Source organism: Danio rerio, chromosome 16 (assembly GCF_049306965.1).
Source record: "Danio rerio strain Tuebingen ecotype United States chromosome 16, GRCz12tu, whole genome shotgun sequence".
NCBI lineage: Eukaryota > Metazoa > Chordata > Actinopteri > Cypriniformes > Danionidae > Danio > Danio rerio.
Window position 1 is genome coordinate 31,588,549 of NC_133191.1, and position 14,877 is coordinate 31,603,425.

Here is a 14,877-nt window from a genome sequence, read left to right on the forward strand (position 1 = left end):
ACATCCGCCTCCCTCGCAATAGTAAGCTACCGCAATATAGCGCATATGAGATAAATGAAGTCAGTACATAATAACTGGTTATAGTCTATTACTCAACCGATACCAAAATGTCTGCATCTTCATCGCACAGAAGAAACAACTAATTTTGACACCCCTAATATATATATTACATATAATCCATATAATAAGCCTCCAGAACAAAATTAAAACTATCAGAAAAGGTCGACTTTCTGAGGCAAAGACACAGAATTTGATGACAATTGCCTCTGCATCAGTCTCCCTTGATGCGCTTGATTACGCACAGGCAAACACCCAGTTCAGGTTGACGCAGGAGGAAGATATAAGTTAAGGCAGATAGGAGTTTTTGTTTGTTTGTCAAATAAATAATTGAAAAATTTAGTCTGTATGCTTGTCGTGCAAGTTCATTATTAAAATATAAATGAAAACAGGGATTAGAAAATATGCTAATTATATGTCAGTCAATAACAGGTATGACAGAATTTTTACAACCCTCTCCGTCAAAATGACGTACAATGAGAAAGTGTGTCGCGATATATATATAAACTTATTACATAAATGACTAATTACATACATAGTTTTAGAAATAACTGTACATATTACATAAATAACTGTAAATAACTAATTTACTTTTTTTTTTTTTTTTTTATTAAACATTGTGTACAGGGTCCCATGGGTTTATATTAGAAGGTCTAATTCAGACATTGAAAGTCAAGGAATTTCATATATTTTTGTCCAAGTCATAGAATATCACAAATAGATTTTTGTTTGCATCTTTTTTTAGCACATTGTTTCATGTTTTATTGTTATGGTCAAGCTATTTTTCACTGCCATTTACAGGTTTCTTTTCCTTTTGTCAACTAGCAAATGCAGTCACCAGGCTGCACCTGTTAAAATACTGTTTGCAGCTGTATGTGCTCAACCAGTTGTGACTAGATTTTGCATGGGAAAAAATAAGATTATTGCAGCCTAAATGATTTAGCGAAGACTTTTCTAAAAATATATGATAATATTTGTGGCAATTCTTTGTGTTTTGCTGTTTCATTACTTTTTGACCACAATAACCAATGTTTTCTAAATTTATGAGCACTTTTCATGCATGAATTTAGTAGATGTTCCATAAATGATATTTTAAAAAAAACAATACAGATGTCGCAGAAGAAATGTGAACAATAAAATCACAATTTTGCTTTATTTAGCGATCCCAGAATCACACAATTCTGCAGGGACTGCTCAACACAACATCTGCATGTTGTTCTGTTCATTACGGGTCATGTAAATTCTGCTTTTTAGTCAGGGAAGGTCGGGGAAAAGTCAGAGAGTTCGACATGTGGCTTAATATATATATATATATATATATATATATATATATATATATATATATATATATATATATATATATATATATATATATATATATATATATATATATATATATATATGAGGCATATTATATGTGAACAAATCCCTCAGTGGAAACCATCAGAATGTAGATATGTAGAAAACTGTCAGGTTTGGTGCTACTAAAGTGGAGAAAATGGCCTTATGCATTGAAATTGTAATGTACAACCACAAATTGATAATGTGACAAAAGTATCACTTAAAATGCTTTCCTGACATTAGACTTCATGAAAAAACACTGTGAAAATCTCAAAATCGACAGGTGCATGTGCTTTTATTCTTACAGTGTCTCACCTGAGGTATAAAAAAAACATACAGTATGTTAAATTCCTTGAACAAGCATAAAAAACAGAAAGAGAAAATCTATTTTTCCATTCCTCTTAGGCAAACATCCTGTTGGACTGTGGAGAAGACAACATGTGCATCCCAGATCTCAAACTCTCTGCTAAAATGTGAGTCTGAGAGTCTGTTGTGTTCATATATGTGCCACTGAGCATTGTTTACATACTTGTTGTAATTTATGTCCTGTGTTGTATCATGCATCCTTTGTTTATGTTTTAACCACATGCTGTTCTCTCATCTGTATCTAAACGTCAAGTGATTTTAAATACAGCTTTCCTTATGTTTCTGTATAGGGACCGGACTGAGCTTATAATCGGGGATGACAACTTGCTGATGTTGACTATTAATGCAGCCAATGAGGGTGAGGGGGCGTATGAGGCGGAGCTTCACGTGACCCTCCCACCAGAGGCAGATTATATAGGTGTGGAGCGTAGGCGTGAGGTAAACAACTACACTCTGTCCTTATTTACATGTATGTGTGTCTTGCCATCACTGTGTTTTGCAGATATGTTTGCAGATGTGGCTCTGGGTGGGCGAAGTTAATAAATAGTCAGTGAAATTTTTTTGCATGATGTCTTTCATTTATAGTGAATCTGATTGTGAGAGGTTTATTTTAGTCTCAGACTTGATCACTGCTGTGTTTAGAATAGATTGTGACTCACTCACTGGATCCTCTATCCAGGAAAACTGATTATGCAGAAGTTTATTTTGCTGAACTGGTTTACCCTTTAGTTTATACATTGTATATAAACACTGCACATGTGTTAAATATAGTTATTAGAAGCTAGATCTGTCGGTCTGTCTATCTATTGTTCTATCATTTGATCTATCGCTCTATCATTCTATTGCTCTATCTGTCGTCCTATTAATCAGTCTATCATTCTATTGTTCTATTAATCATTCTATCTGTCTATCATTCCATCAATGTATTATTCTATGAATTAGATACATAATTCATAGAAAAATACATTGATGGAATGATAGACAATCTGTCTGTCTGTCTGTCTGTCTGTCTGTCTGTCTGTCTGTCTGTCTGTCTGTCTAATCTATCTATCTATCTATCTATCTATCTATCTATCTATCTATCTATCTATCTATCTATCTATCTATCTATCTATCTATCTATCTATCTATCTATCTATCTATCTATCTATCTATCTATCTATCTATCTATCTATCTATCTATCTATCTATCTCTGTCATCTGTCTGTCTGTCTGTCTGTCTGTCTGTCTGTCTGTCTGTCTGTCTGTCTGTCTGTCTAATCTGTGAGTCTATCTATCTATCTATCTATCTATCTATCTATCTATCTATCTATCTATCTATCTATCTATCTATCTATCTATCTATCTATCTATCTATCTATCTATCTATCTATCTATCTATCTATCTATCTCTGTCATCTGTCTGTCTGTTTGTCTGTCTGTCTGTCCCTCTGTCCGTCCATCTGTCCGTTCGTCTGTCTAACTGTCTGTCTGTCTAATCTGTCTAATCTGTCTATCTATCTGTCTGTCTGTCTGTCTGTCTGTCTGTCTGTCCGTCCGTCCGTCCGTCCGTCCGTCCGTCCGTCCGTCCGTCCGTCCGTCCGTCCGTCCGTCCGTCCGTCCGTCCGTTCGTTCATCTAACTGTCTGTCTGTCTGTCTGTCCGTCTGTCTGTCTATATGTATGTCTGTCTGTCCATTCGTCTGTCTAACTGTCTGCCTGTCTGTCTGTTTGTCTGTCTGTCTGTCTGTCTAATCTTTCTGTCTTTCTGTCTTTCTGTCTATCTAACTAATTTCTAATATCTATTTTGGTTGTTTTGTCTATACTTCTATCAGTGTATAGTGTTGTATGTGTTGTTCCATCCATCTCTCTGTCATCTTTTCGGTGTATGGTTCTTTCCATCTCTCCTGTTTGCATGCACATCTACAATACATGAATAGTTCTTAAAATTTTATGACATTTCTCTGGGTTTTGACATAGTTTAAATGTAAGCTCAGCTCTTGTGAAATATCAGATGTACTAAACAGCTTTAAATCCGTGCGTGATGAAATGCTAAATCTGTAATCCACTCTGATACAGAGTTGAAAACACAAACATGAGCGCCGCCATGGCTTTGATGTAGTAATGAAGCAGGAATGCAGTGAATGTTGATCTAATTATGCCTGAAGTTTTTTATTAAACACTCAAAAAAAAACAAGTTTCATGTCTCTGTAACGCATGCTCAAGCATTGATTTATTCTTATACAGTTCTATGGAACTAGATTTGTGGCGATACAAAAATTAACATAAATTAATTAAAAACAAACGACTGTAACTTTTGCAGAAACCATCAAAATACACGAATGAAGAAAATAATAATAAAAAAGTAACATGCTCTTTCGATATGTTTCAATTATCAAAGGTTTATGTTCATTTATATTTACAATTCTTTGCAAATTTGCATTTTCTTTACTGGTGCAAGCCTATTGGACAGATATACCATCAGCCTGCTCTGATTTGCCACTTCTACAGTACAAGGACTTATCTTCATTCATATCTTCTCCTGTCATTGGGTCACTCCATCATCTCTGCAAACACACTGGCGCGTTGTGGCACAGACCGCAAACTATCAGATCGCACTCTGTCTGTCAGTTATGAGTTTAACAGATGCAGTGAATAGCTGGTAATTGCAGTGCATGTTTGAGAGTGGCTCTTAATGCAATTTGCACAAGTGCATTAGTCGCTCTTCTGGGAACCGACTGGTTACGGTTTGACTCTGTTTTGGGGAGAGGAAGTGGTTGCAAAGGAGGGAGATGAAGGAAAAGAGAGACTGATGTAGGGGGTAGAGGAGTTGACAGGGCGAGGGCCTCAGTGATGTATGGCGCGATTACTATCAGAGAATTCATCATGTTCTTTCTCTCCTTCATTTCCTTTTGTCCGTCCCTCCCTTAAATCCTCCAGAGGCTTGTTTTCACTGGGTTATGTTAGTTGTTGACAGGGTTTATTGTTTTTGTTATTAGGTTTTGTTTTCAATGATGTTATGCACCTGTATTATTAATTTTTTGTTAAGTTTTTTTTATTTTATATATGTTTTATTTCTTTCATTTTGTTGTTAATTATATTTTTAAATGCATTTTTTATCTTCTGTTATGATAACTTTTGATTATTCAAATAAATTTGATTTATTTGTTTAAATTAATTTTATTAAATATATCTAAATTGAATGGGATAATATTAGTTTTTACACCAAATTCATTCATTCATTTTCTTGTCGGCTTAGTCCCTTTATTAATCCAGGGTCGCCACAGTGGAATAAACCACCAACTTATCCCGCATGTTTTTAAGCAGCGGATGCCCTTCCAGCCGCAACCCATCTCTGGGAAATACACCAAATTTATAAAATAAAAATGCTATTTTATTTATTTTAGCGTTTTCTTTTTGTTTTATTTTTAATTAAATACAATATTTGTTATTATGGAAGCAAACTTGACTATTTTATTTAGTTACATTTTTTATTTATTTTTTCTCATAATCTGTCTATTTTTTAATTACAAGCTTATTTTTATTTTTTATTATATGTATTTGTATGTATATATATGTATGTATATATATATATATATATATATATATATATATATATATATATATATATATATATATATATATATATATATATATGTGTGTGTGTGTGTGTGTGTGTGTATGTATATCTATATCTCATCACATTATATTGTTTTTTTATGGCCCTTTTATGTAAAACACTATTAAAAATGCAATTGTGTATAAGATGTTCTATTTAAATACGTTTTATCCATAATTTTGTTTTATTATCTGGGTGTATTTATTTTTATTTAATTACTTTTATTTTAAAAGTAATAAAGGCATGTGTAAATGTAAATGAAAGAATTAATAATGTAAACTTTTATAGCCAGTCAAAAATATTGGCCTGTGTTTGATTTGTATGCAAGAACATCTTCTCTTTTTTGTCTGCAGATCATATGATAAATATTTTAAAATGTAATATAAACATATAATATTTCAACTTGTTTTAAGGATTATCTTAAATATGCATGCAATATAACTGTTAATACATTTCAGCATTACTTTGATATTAATTAAATACTGAGCAGGGCACACGAATGGAAATAAAGCGTTATTTAAGGCAGGGCAAGGCAAGGCAAGTTTATTTATATAGCACATTTCATACACAGTGGCAATTCAAAGTGCTTAACATAAACAGGAATAAAAGAGACTAGTATAAAAAATAAAAACAAATAAGAAAAGTAATCAAAAACAGATTAAAACAGGTTTTAAGAGATTGAAAACAAAAAAGACTTAGGGCTCTATTTTGACTGTCTATTTGCAAAGCGAAAAGCACAGGGCGCAAATGCATTCAGGGCATGTCAGAATCCACTTTTGCTATTTTAAGGAGGGGAAAATCCGCTTTGCACCGGGGCGCATGGTCTAAAAGGGTTGAGTTTATTTTCTTAATGAGTTATAGGTGTGTTTTGAGAATAAACCAAGTCACATCCCCTATTCCCTCTAAGAGCCTGTTGCGTCGCATCATAAGCGAGTTTGCTATTTACATGACGTAAAGTAATGCGTGAGTGAAAAAACTGAGCATTTCACTAGCAAGAAAACAGTTAAACAGAGTATCTGCAGCACGAGAATGAGAGATAAGGCATTTCATAATTCACTTTCACTCTCGTGGATAGGGAAACCTTGTACGCACAGACATCAATTAGCCTATAAAAAATCCATTTCGTTTGTTAAGCGCAAAGATTTGTTTCAAAACTATTTCTAAATTCAGTTCTAATTTCCAGCAAACGAATAAATAAACAATAATAACGAAGTGTGGTCAAAAACCTGAGTTATATCCTAATACACATGCTGGGCTCCATATGGTCTAAAACCTGCAGGTGGACAAATCTAAGCTTGTTTTTAATAAAACAAATATAAATATGGATATGATAAATCATAGTTCTAATAATAATAATAACATTATACAAAAGCAAATTGAATGAACTGAAAAAGCCTCCTGAGATGAAGAAGGATTCAAGGCAGTGGTTTTTAAATTTATGTAGGCTAGAAAATAATATGTTTTGTAATATTTTAATTCTTTACATTTCTATCCTTTATATATTCTTATTATATCCTATATATTTATCCTTAATATTTTAATTATTTTTCATGTGTAAAGATATTTGCGTATTGCTCTAAAAATTGCTCTGAAACTAGCAAATAACTATTGCATCGCGCCTTGCGCCACATTGCGCCGGGTGTATGATAGGGCCCATAATACTGTGATCTGTCAGATGAAGCACAGTGCTCATTCAGTAAAGGCACAGCTAAACAGATGTGTTTTCAGTCTTGATTTAAACTTGCCTTATGTTGGAGCACATCTGATTATTTCTGGAAGCTGATTACAGTAGATGCTTATAGCAGATGCTAAAACAAGAATGATGGACTGACATATCTCTCTTTCTCTGTCAGGATCTTCAGCGGCTGAACTGTGAACACAGGACGGAGAATGACACCAGGATTGTGGTGTGTGATCTGGGGAACCCAATGGTTGCTGATACAAATGTAAGAGCCATGTCATACAAACACCACTGAGTTCAGATATAAAAAAAACCTAAAGGAATGAAAGTAACAGGAGTTTGATTGACCAATGCTTTGAAAATGTGTGCAACATTCCTACATTATGGACATACATAATGTACTTTACTGCATTACAGTGACGGTAACAAACCTCAGTATAGGTACTCAAGTGACTGATAGAGTTTCTTCTAAATGTCTGAAACCAGATGTGTTATTATTCACATAGAAACTATAAACCTTTCAACAGCCTAACTGCGTGTAAGTAAGAGCAATAGCAAAGGAATTACTTTTCTTGTACAACCACTATGACAAAAGATCATGTAGAAGGAAAATACGTGCAGCATATTCTTCACATTGGCTTCTGCAACATATAAATTTGCCTTGTGTTGAGTTTGTACTGTTGTGTGATTGCATGTTTTACTCTAGCATGTTGTGAGAGCTTGAATCCTTCAGTGTGTTAAGCAGGACAGACAGAAGAGGATTTCAGGAGGGTGACAAAATGTAGGACAGCATGTCAGTTTACTGAGATCTCAGTTCCTACATGAGACACCTGCAGATGCATCATAAACACTCACTCATATACTTTTGTAATTGTTTTTTGAGCACTCAAAACAGTCTTCGCTGCACCCTGCAGCTTGATGACGTACTGGAACAGATCCACTACGCAATGGACAATTGCCTACACCTCCCCCTACCCTAAACCCAACCATCACAGGAGCATGGGTGTTACCTTAGTGGGCGATACAAATGTTCACTATGTTCACTAACATCTGTCTTGAGTGCTCGCAAAACAATTACAAAAGTATATGAGTGCATGTGTATGATGCATCTGCAGGTGTCTCATGTAGGAACTGAGATCTGAGTAAACTGACAGCATTGCTAAATATCAAGCTATTAAATGACTGAGTATGACTGAAATGACTTGCCTTAAAGGGACTATGTTATACCTGAATGCACACAGACTCATGGGGACTTGTGTCACCCCAGGGACTTAAATTGAGATCCTCATGAGTAAATCTGCTCATACATCATACATTTTGAAAATGTAAAACTGCAGAATGTTTCTCTGTGGGTTTGGAGGAAAAGTAGAGGGATAGAATTTGCAGTCTGTCCAGTATAAAAATCAGAAATATTAGCCCCCTTGTTTATTTTTCCCCCAATTTCTGTTTAACAGAGAGATTTCTTCAACACATTTCTAAACATAATAGTTTTAATAACTCATCTCTAATAACTGATTTATTTTATCTTTGCCATGATGACAGTAAATAATTTTTGACTAGATATTTTTCAAGACACTTCTATACAGCTTAAAGTGACATTTAAGGGCTTAACTAGGTTAATTAGGTTAACTAGGCAGGTTAGGGCAATTAGGCAAGTTATTGTATAATGATGTTTTGTTCTGTAGACTATCGTAAAAAATATAACTAAAAGGGGCTAATAATTTTGACCTTAAAATGTTTTAAAAAAAAATTTAAAACTGCTTTTATTCTAGCCAAAATAAAACAAATGAGACTTTCTCCAGAAGAAAAAATATTATCAGACATACTGTAAAAAAAAAAAAAAAAATCCTTGCTCTGTTAAGCATCTTTAACATAAATATTAAAAAAAATCAAAGGGGGCTAATAATAAACTGTATGTAAAGTCCTCACAAGGATAGCTAACCAGACAAACTTGTCTGTGCATGTGTGTACTCGCGTCCTCACTAATCCAGATGTTTTGGGACTGCTTGCTTACTGGCCCCACGGACTCTTGGGAATGTGGCTGTTGTACAGATGTGTTCATTCATGTGCCATTAAGGACACATATACTACACCCCGCTGGTGTGTCTGTGTGTGTGTGTTCACTGAAGAGAAACACGCAGCCCTTACATATTTTTTCTTACCTTGATTTTCTCTTGAGCGTTTCTCTGTCAGGTTGATGTTGAACATTGTTAATGAGAGCCTGGAAAACAAAACAGCGGGTAGAGAGAAAAAGTAGGATGATGGAGTGTGTGTGTGAAGGGAGGCTGTAAACACATTGGGACAGAGTTTGAGGTTCAGTCTAAACATGCTCTCCATCTATTTACTAATCACCATGACAACCCGTCTCCAGCCATCCCAAATATCTCGGCCTGGGGTGCAATTAGAAGAGTTGCAAAACTTGAGCCATCATGACACACGCTCAACACAACATCCCGGCCTGCATCATTCATCAATATATATAACTGAAGACAAAATTATTCATTCATTCATTTTCTTTTCAGCTTAGTCCCTTTATTAATCTGGGGTCACCATAGCGGAATGAACTACCAAATTTGTACAGCATATGTTTTATGCCCTTCCAGCTGCAACCCATCACTGTGAAACACACATACAAGACAAAATTATTTGATTTATATTTAAGTTCTTTTTTTTATATTTTCCAAATGATCTTTACCAGAGAGGCAATTTTTAAACATAATAGTTTAAATTACTAATTTTTATAGCCTCGCTGGTTCGAGTCCCTGCTGGGCATTTCTGTGTGCATTTAGCTTGTTCTTTCTGTGTTCGCGTGGGTTTCCTCCTGGTGTTTTATTTCCCCTAATCCAAAATAAAACAGGTAAATTGGGTATACAAAAATAGCTGTAGTGTTTTAGTGCTTCTATTAATGTGAAAGTGTATGAGTGTTTTTAAGTATTTGGTTGTGGCTGGAAGAGCATCCGCTGAAATTTAAAAACATCATTTAACAACAGTCATTTGTTCTTGTGCCAATTAAAAAAAAAACTCTCAAGGGCGCAAATAGTATTGACTTTTAATTGTTTTATTATTATTGTTATTATTATTATTATTATTATTATTATTATTATTATAGCCAAACTAAAGGATATAAGATGATTATAAAAGGAAATCTTGTCGAATTAGTTAAAAAAAAAAAAAACGTTTTACTTTGCTCTGTTAAACATCACTTTAAAAAAAAAATTCCTAAGAATTCTACTTATTTTGTCTTCAACTGTGTACAGTGTACATACACATACACTCTAAAACGTACAGGGATCCTGGGTCTGACTAAATCATCTGTGTATTAAAAGAATAGTTCACACAGAAATGAAAAAAAAGAAATTTTTAATTTATGTACCTTCAGGCAATTCAACATGAAGGTGAAGTTTTTGCCCTTTTGAATCCTCTGTAAAATGCAAGTCAACAGCTGTTGGCACTTAGAGACTCGAAACTATGCAAAAACACAGTTAATACCTGTGGCTTCTCATGATATGTTGAGGTCTTGTTAAGAGAAACAATTAGTCTGTGCAAGAAACTAACATTATAACTTTATTGCACGGCCTCAGCAAATGACCTGAGCTTATTCATGACAGTCTAGAATGTTCATAATGACATACAGTACTCAACAATTTTAGTGGATTAGAAACTTGTCAACCAAAACGTTGTCCTAAAACTATACAACAATTCCCGTTCTTGACTTGTCAATTTTGAAAAACTATTTTAACCCACTTCAAATGTTGACTACTGTATATCACTCATTGTGCATCTGTGGAAAGTCAATCTTCCCAATTGCATACAAAATATTACTCACGGAAAGAAATAGAGCAAATATATTTACTCAAAGCTTTTGGTTACTGAATGAGGAAGGCTAGAGTTTGTGAAAATGACCCTGCCCACTCATTTACATTAAACAACATACAGATACTTATTTGTTGTAAAAATTCGGTTAAACATACAGTTGAATTCAAAATGATTAACCCACTGATTTTTTTTTCTTTTTCAAATATTTTCCAACGTATGTTTAACACAGCAAAGACTTTTTCACAGTAGTTCCTATAATATTTTTTCTTCTGGAGAAAGTCTTAATTGTTTTATTTTGGCTTGAAAAAAGCAGTTTAAAAAAATGTTATAATATTCAATATCAATATTATTAGCCCCTTTGAGCTATTTTTTTTTTTCTCAATTGTCTGCAGAACAACTTTTATGTTTAGAAATGTGTTGAAAAAAATCTTCTTTCTGTTAAACAGAAATTAGGCAAAAAATGGAGGTGGGGGTGTTGCTAATAATTCACGATGGCTAATAATTCTGACTTTACCTGTATTACACTCAATATGCATGGTTACTACAGTTAAACTTTATTTCTGTATTTTGCTACTCGGGTTGTCACAATACTGGAATTCGGTACCAACTGAAAACTCACCGCTGTTTACTGAGTGTAAACACAGGTACAGGAACACTGGAGCATTTTAAAGCCACGATTCATCAGTGGACAACTTATATGTCAGACCAGTCAATCACATATTTTTGAAGTTAATGGCGGGACATGCTCTGTCAGGCATCAGGCCAGATCCAGTGTAGGTGATTTAATCTAGATATATAGAGAGCAAACACGAATGAACATTAGAAGGTATGTTGAAAAAAAGCCAGTACTGTATTCCATTCTGGAATCTAGTCACCCTTGAGTGCCTGCCAAATGAAGAATACTTGGGACTTAATTTGCGAACTCTCTCTTTTTCTCTGTACCTCTTTGTCCATCTCAATTTCTCTCTCCATCAGTTTTCCATTTCCTCAAAGTCCTCAGGGTGAGTTGCTCATTAGGTTGACTCTACTTCAGTCCTGTTTAAATCTAACTGAGCATTTCTCTTTCATTAAAATACAAAAAAATCAAAGCAAGGAAGATTTTGCATCATTATCCCAAACTGATATATTGAGAAACATTGTGATCTGGACAGCTTAAGCTTTTGGAACATAATGTAACATAAGCTAAAACAACACAATTCTTGACATTTCATTGGGACAACTTAATTTTTTTATGTTTAATCCACATAAATTTGTTAAAAGTGTGAAGTTAACAATTTGTTTTGGGATAAATAAATTGTGTGGAATGCTGCATTTTTTACAGTGTGGTGGCTCAGTGGTTAGCACTGTCACCTCACAGCAAGAAGGTTGCTGGTTCGAGTGCCAGCTGGGCCAGTTGGCGTTTTTTTGTGTGGAGTTTGTGTGTTCTCCCCGTGTTCGCATGGATTTCCTCCGGGTGCTCCGGTTTCCCCCATAGTCCAAAGACATGCACTATTAATTGGGTTAGCTAAATTGGCTGTAGTGTATGAGTGTGTGTGTGTGAATGAGTTTGTATTGTTGTTTCCAAGTACTGGGTTGCGGCTGGAAGGGCATCCTTTGCGTAAAACATGTGCTGGATAACTTGGTGGTTCATTCCGCTGTGGCGACCCCAGATTAATAAAGGAACTAAGCCGAAAAGAAAATGAATGAATAGGTGGGTTGTAGCTGGTAGGGCATCCTCTGCATAAAACATTTGTTGGAATGGTTGATAGAACAGCCTGATCTCACAAGGAAATGTAAGTATTTTATGTTTTGTCAGTTTAGTGATTAATTCATAGGAATTTGTACAAGTTCAGTTATTTGAAAATATACGATTTTAAAGAGGAGGCACACAACCCCGCCCCTAAACCCAACCATCATTGGGAGATGAGCATATCGTAATAAATTGTACGAATTAGATCGTACAAATTCATACGAATTAGCCACTAACTCAAAAAGTTACGAATTGCTGTGAGATTGTGTTGGATAGAATAGTTCTGCTATGGTGATCTCTAAAATAGACATTAACCTAAAGGAAAATTAATAAATGAATGACATTGGACTTAAAACTAAAATGTGTATGCGTGTGCATGTAAAATAACATTACATATTCAAACCTAAAAGAAATTATTTCATGCAAATTATCGTTAAAGAAGTTATTACTCCACCCTATTTAGAGAGTCATTATGCACATTCTACATCACAACTAAAGTGGTTCAAACAATGGATCTGCGACAGAGCAACTACGGTTTTGGGAATTTCCCAAACGATGCATCATACTACGGTAGTTCAGCTGTGTGTTATGGTGTTGTTTGGGAAATGCATCCCTGACCCGCTGTCTTTTATAATGTATTTTCAGAAATAACTTGCACATGCTAATTGGATGTCCACCATTGAGTGGAAAGTACAGATTTTAGTGTGGTTAATTATCAAAAGCTGTGTATGATCATGCAAGTGCCAAAATGTCATTTTAACATTGTGTATCGTGCACACACCTGCATCTTTATATGCCAGTTTTCTCCTTTGCTCTTCTGTTTGTTTGGATCGCAGTGCTTGTTAAAGCCAAGGCAAATTGAAACGTAATTTGTCTGTAATTTGATGTGAAGCTGGTAAATGCTTTGGCTTGAGCAGTGCCAGCTCCCTGAGAGCTTTATGACTGTGTTTACTACAGCAGGTCAAGAGATTATGCTGCTCATAAACTATAAATCTGAGCATCACAAGCGAATGGGCTGAATATTACCTGCGGATGGACGTGCAACATGAAGCTGCGGTTTTGACATGGTATTTGGTAGCTGGACAGATCCTGAGAGGTCTGTTATTTTGTGTCAAACTGCCCTGTCAGGATGAAGGATTGTGGGTTTGGAAGAAAGCTTATTGAGGAGAATTTTAGAGTGTCAGCAAGTTAAACGTATAGAGTGCTTATTATTCATGAGACAAAATAAAGACCTCACACAGAATTAGCTTTAAGGCTGAAGTGTGTCTTTGCTGGTAAAATCATTTCCTCTGTCATAGGGATTCGTATGAATAGCTTCAGTTGAAAAACATTTTTATATAGATGTAATTTTGATACATTTTTAGTTGTCAAGGCAATATTTTATTTTAATTTAAAAATTTCTGATGTAAATCACAGTGTTAAATAATAATAGTAATATTCATTCATTCATTCATTCATTTTCTTGTCGGCTTTATTAATCCAGGGTCGCCACAGCGCAATGAACCGCCAACTTATCCAGCACATTTTTTTTTAACGCAGCGGATGCCCTTCCAGCCACAACCCATCTCTGGGAAACATCCAAACATACACACACACTCATTCACTACGGAAAATTTAGCCTACCCAATTTACCTGTACCGCATGTCTTTTGACTGTGGGGGAAACCAGAGCACCCAGAGGAAACCCACGCGAACACGAGGAGAACATGCAAACTCCACATAGAAACGTCCCAGCCTGGGCTCGAACCAGCGAGCTTCTTGCTACCCACTGCGCCACCGTGCAGCCTTGTCTTTCATATTAAAAATATATTGTTCTAAAATGATAATATAAACATAGCATAAGTATATGTAAAATGTAATATTGCAAATTATAAACAACATTTTAATATTTTATAATAATTTTATATCAGTATTTTTTATAAAAAATGTATTTAAATTGCAGAAATTTATTTAAATAATTTAATTTATTTCCCAGAGATGGGATGGGCATCTGCTTCGTAAAAATGTGCTGGATAAGTTGGCGGTTCATTCTGCTGTGGCGACCTCAGATTAATAAAGGGACTAAACCGAAAAGAAATTGAATGAATAATTTAATTTAATTCTGTCCTTACTCTGCAACGCACCGCACCACGCAGAGATATGCATTTTAGAATTCTAAACATGGATTTCTGTCAGGGTATGCAAACCGGCACCGCAAGTTTAAGTTACATTTTAAATAGCATGCAAATGTGCAGCGCATGCGGTGTGCGACTAATAATTACCTGGCTTCACTGTTTAAAAGAATTGTTCTTG

The 14,877-nt window shown here is 34.9% G+C and overlaps 1 protein-coding gene across 2 annotated transcripts in view; it reads left to right on the top strand.

The window, feature by feature from the left end:
- The window catches only part of itga8 (integrin, alpha 8), a 130,266-nt gene that overhangs the window by 77,691 nt on the left and 37,698 nt on the right, over positions 1 to 14,877 (top strand). Inside the window, exons 19-22 of one of the 2 annotated variants that reach the window (XR_012392125.1) lie at positions 1,804 to 1,871; positions 2,055 to 2,202; positions 7,214 to 7,812; positions 8,157 to 8,870. Coding sequence is in view for 1 of the 2 variants with exons in the window: in XM_021466921.2 (XP_021322596.1) it covers positions 1,804 to 1,871; positions 2,055 to 2,202; positions 7,214 to 7,306 (309 nt within the window). In the remaining variant the exon portion in view is untranslated. Of the gene's footprint in view, positions 1 to 1,803; positions 1,872 to 2,054; positions 2,203 to 7,213; positions 7,813 to 8,156; positions 8,871 to 14,877 lie in introns of those variants that run through there. The other variant, XM_021466921.2, reaches the window with a different exon arrangement.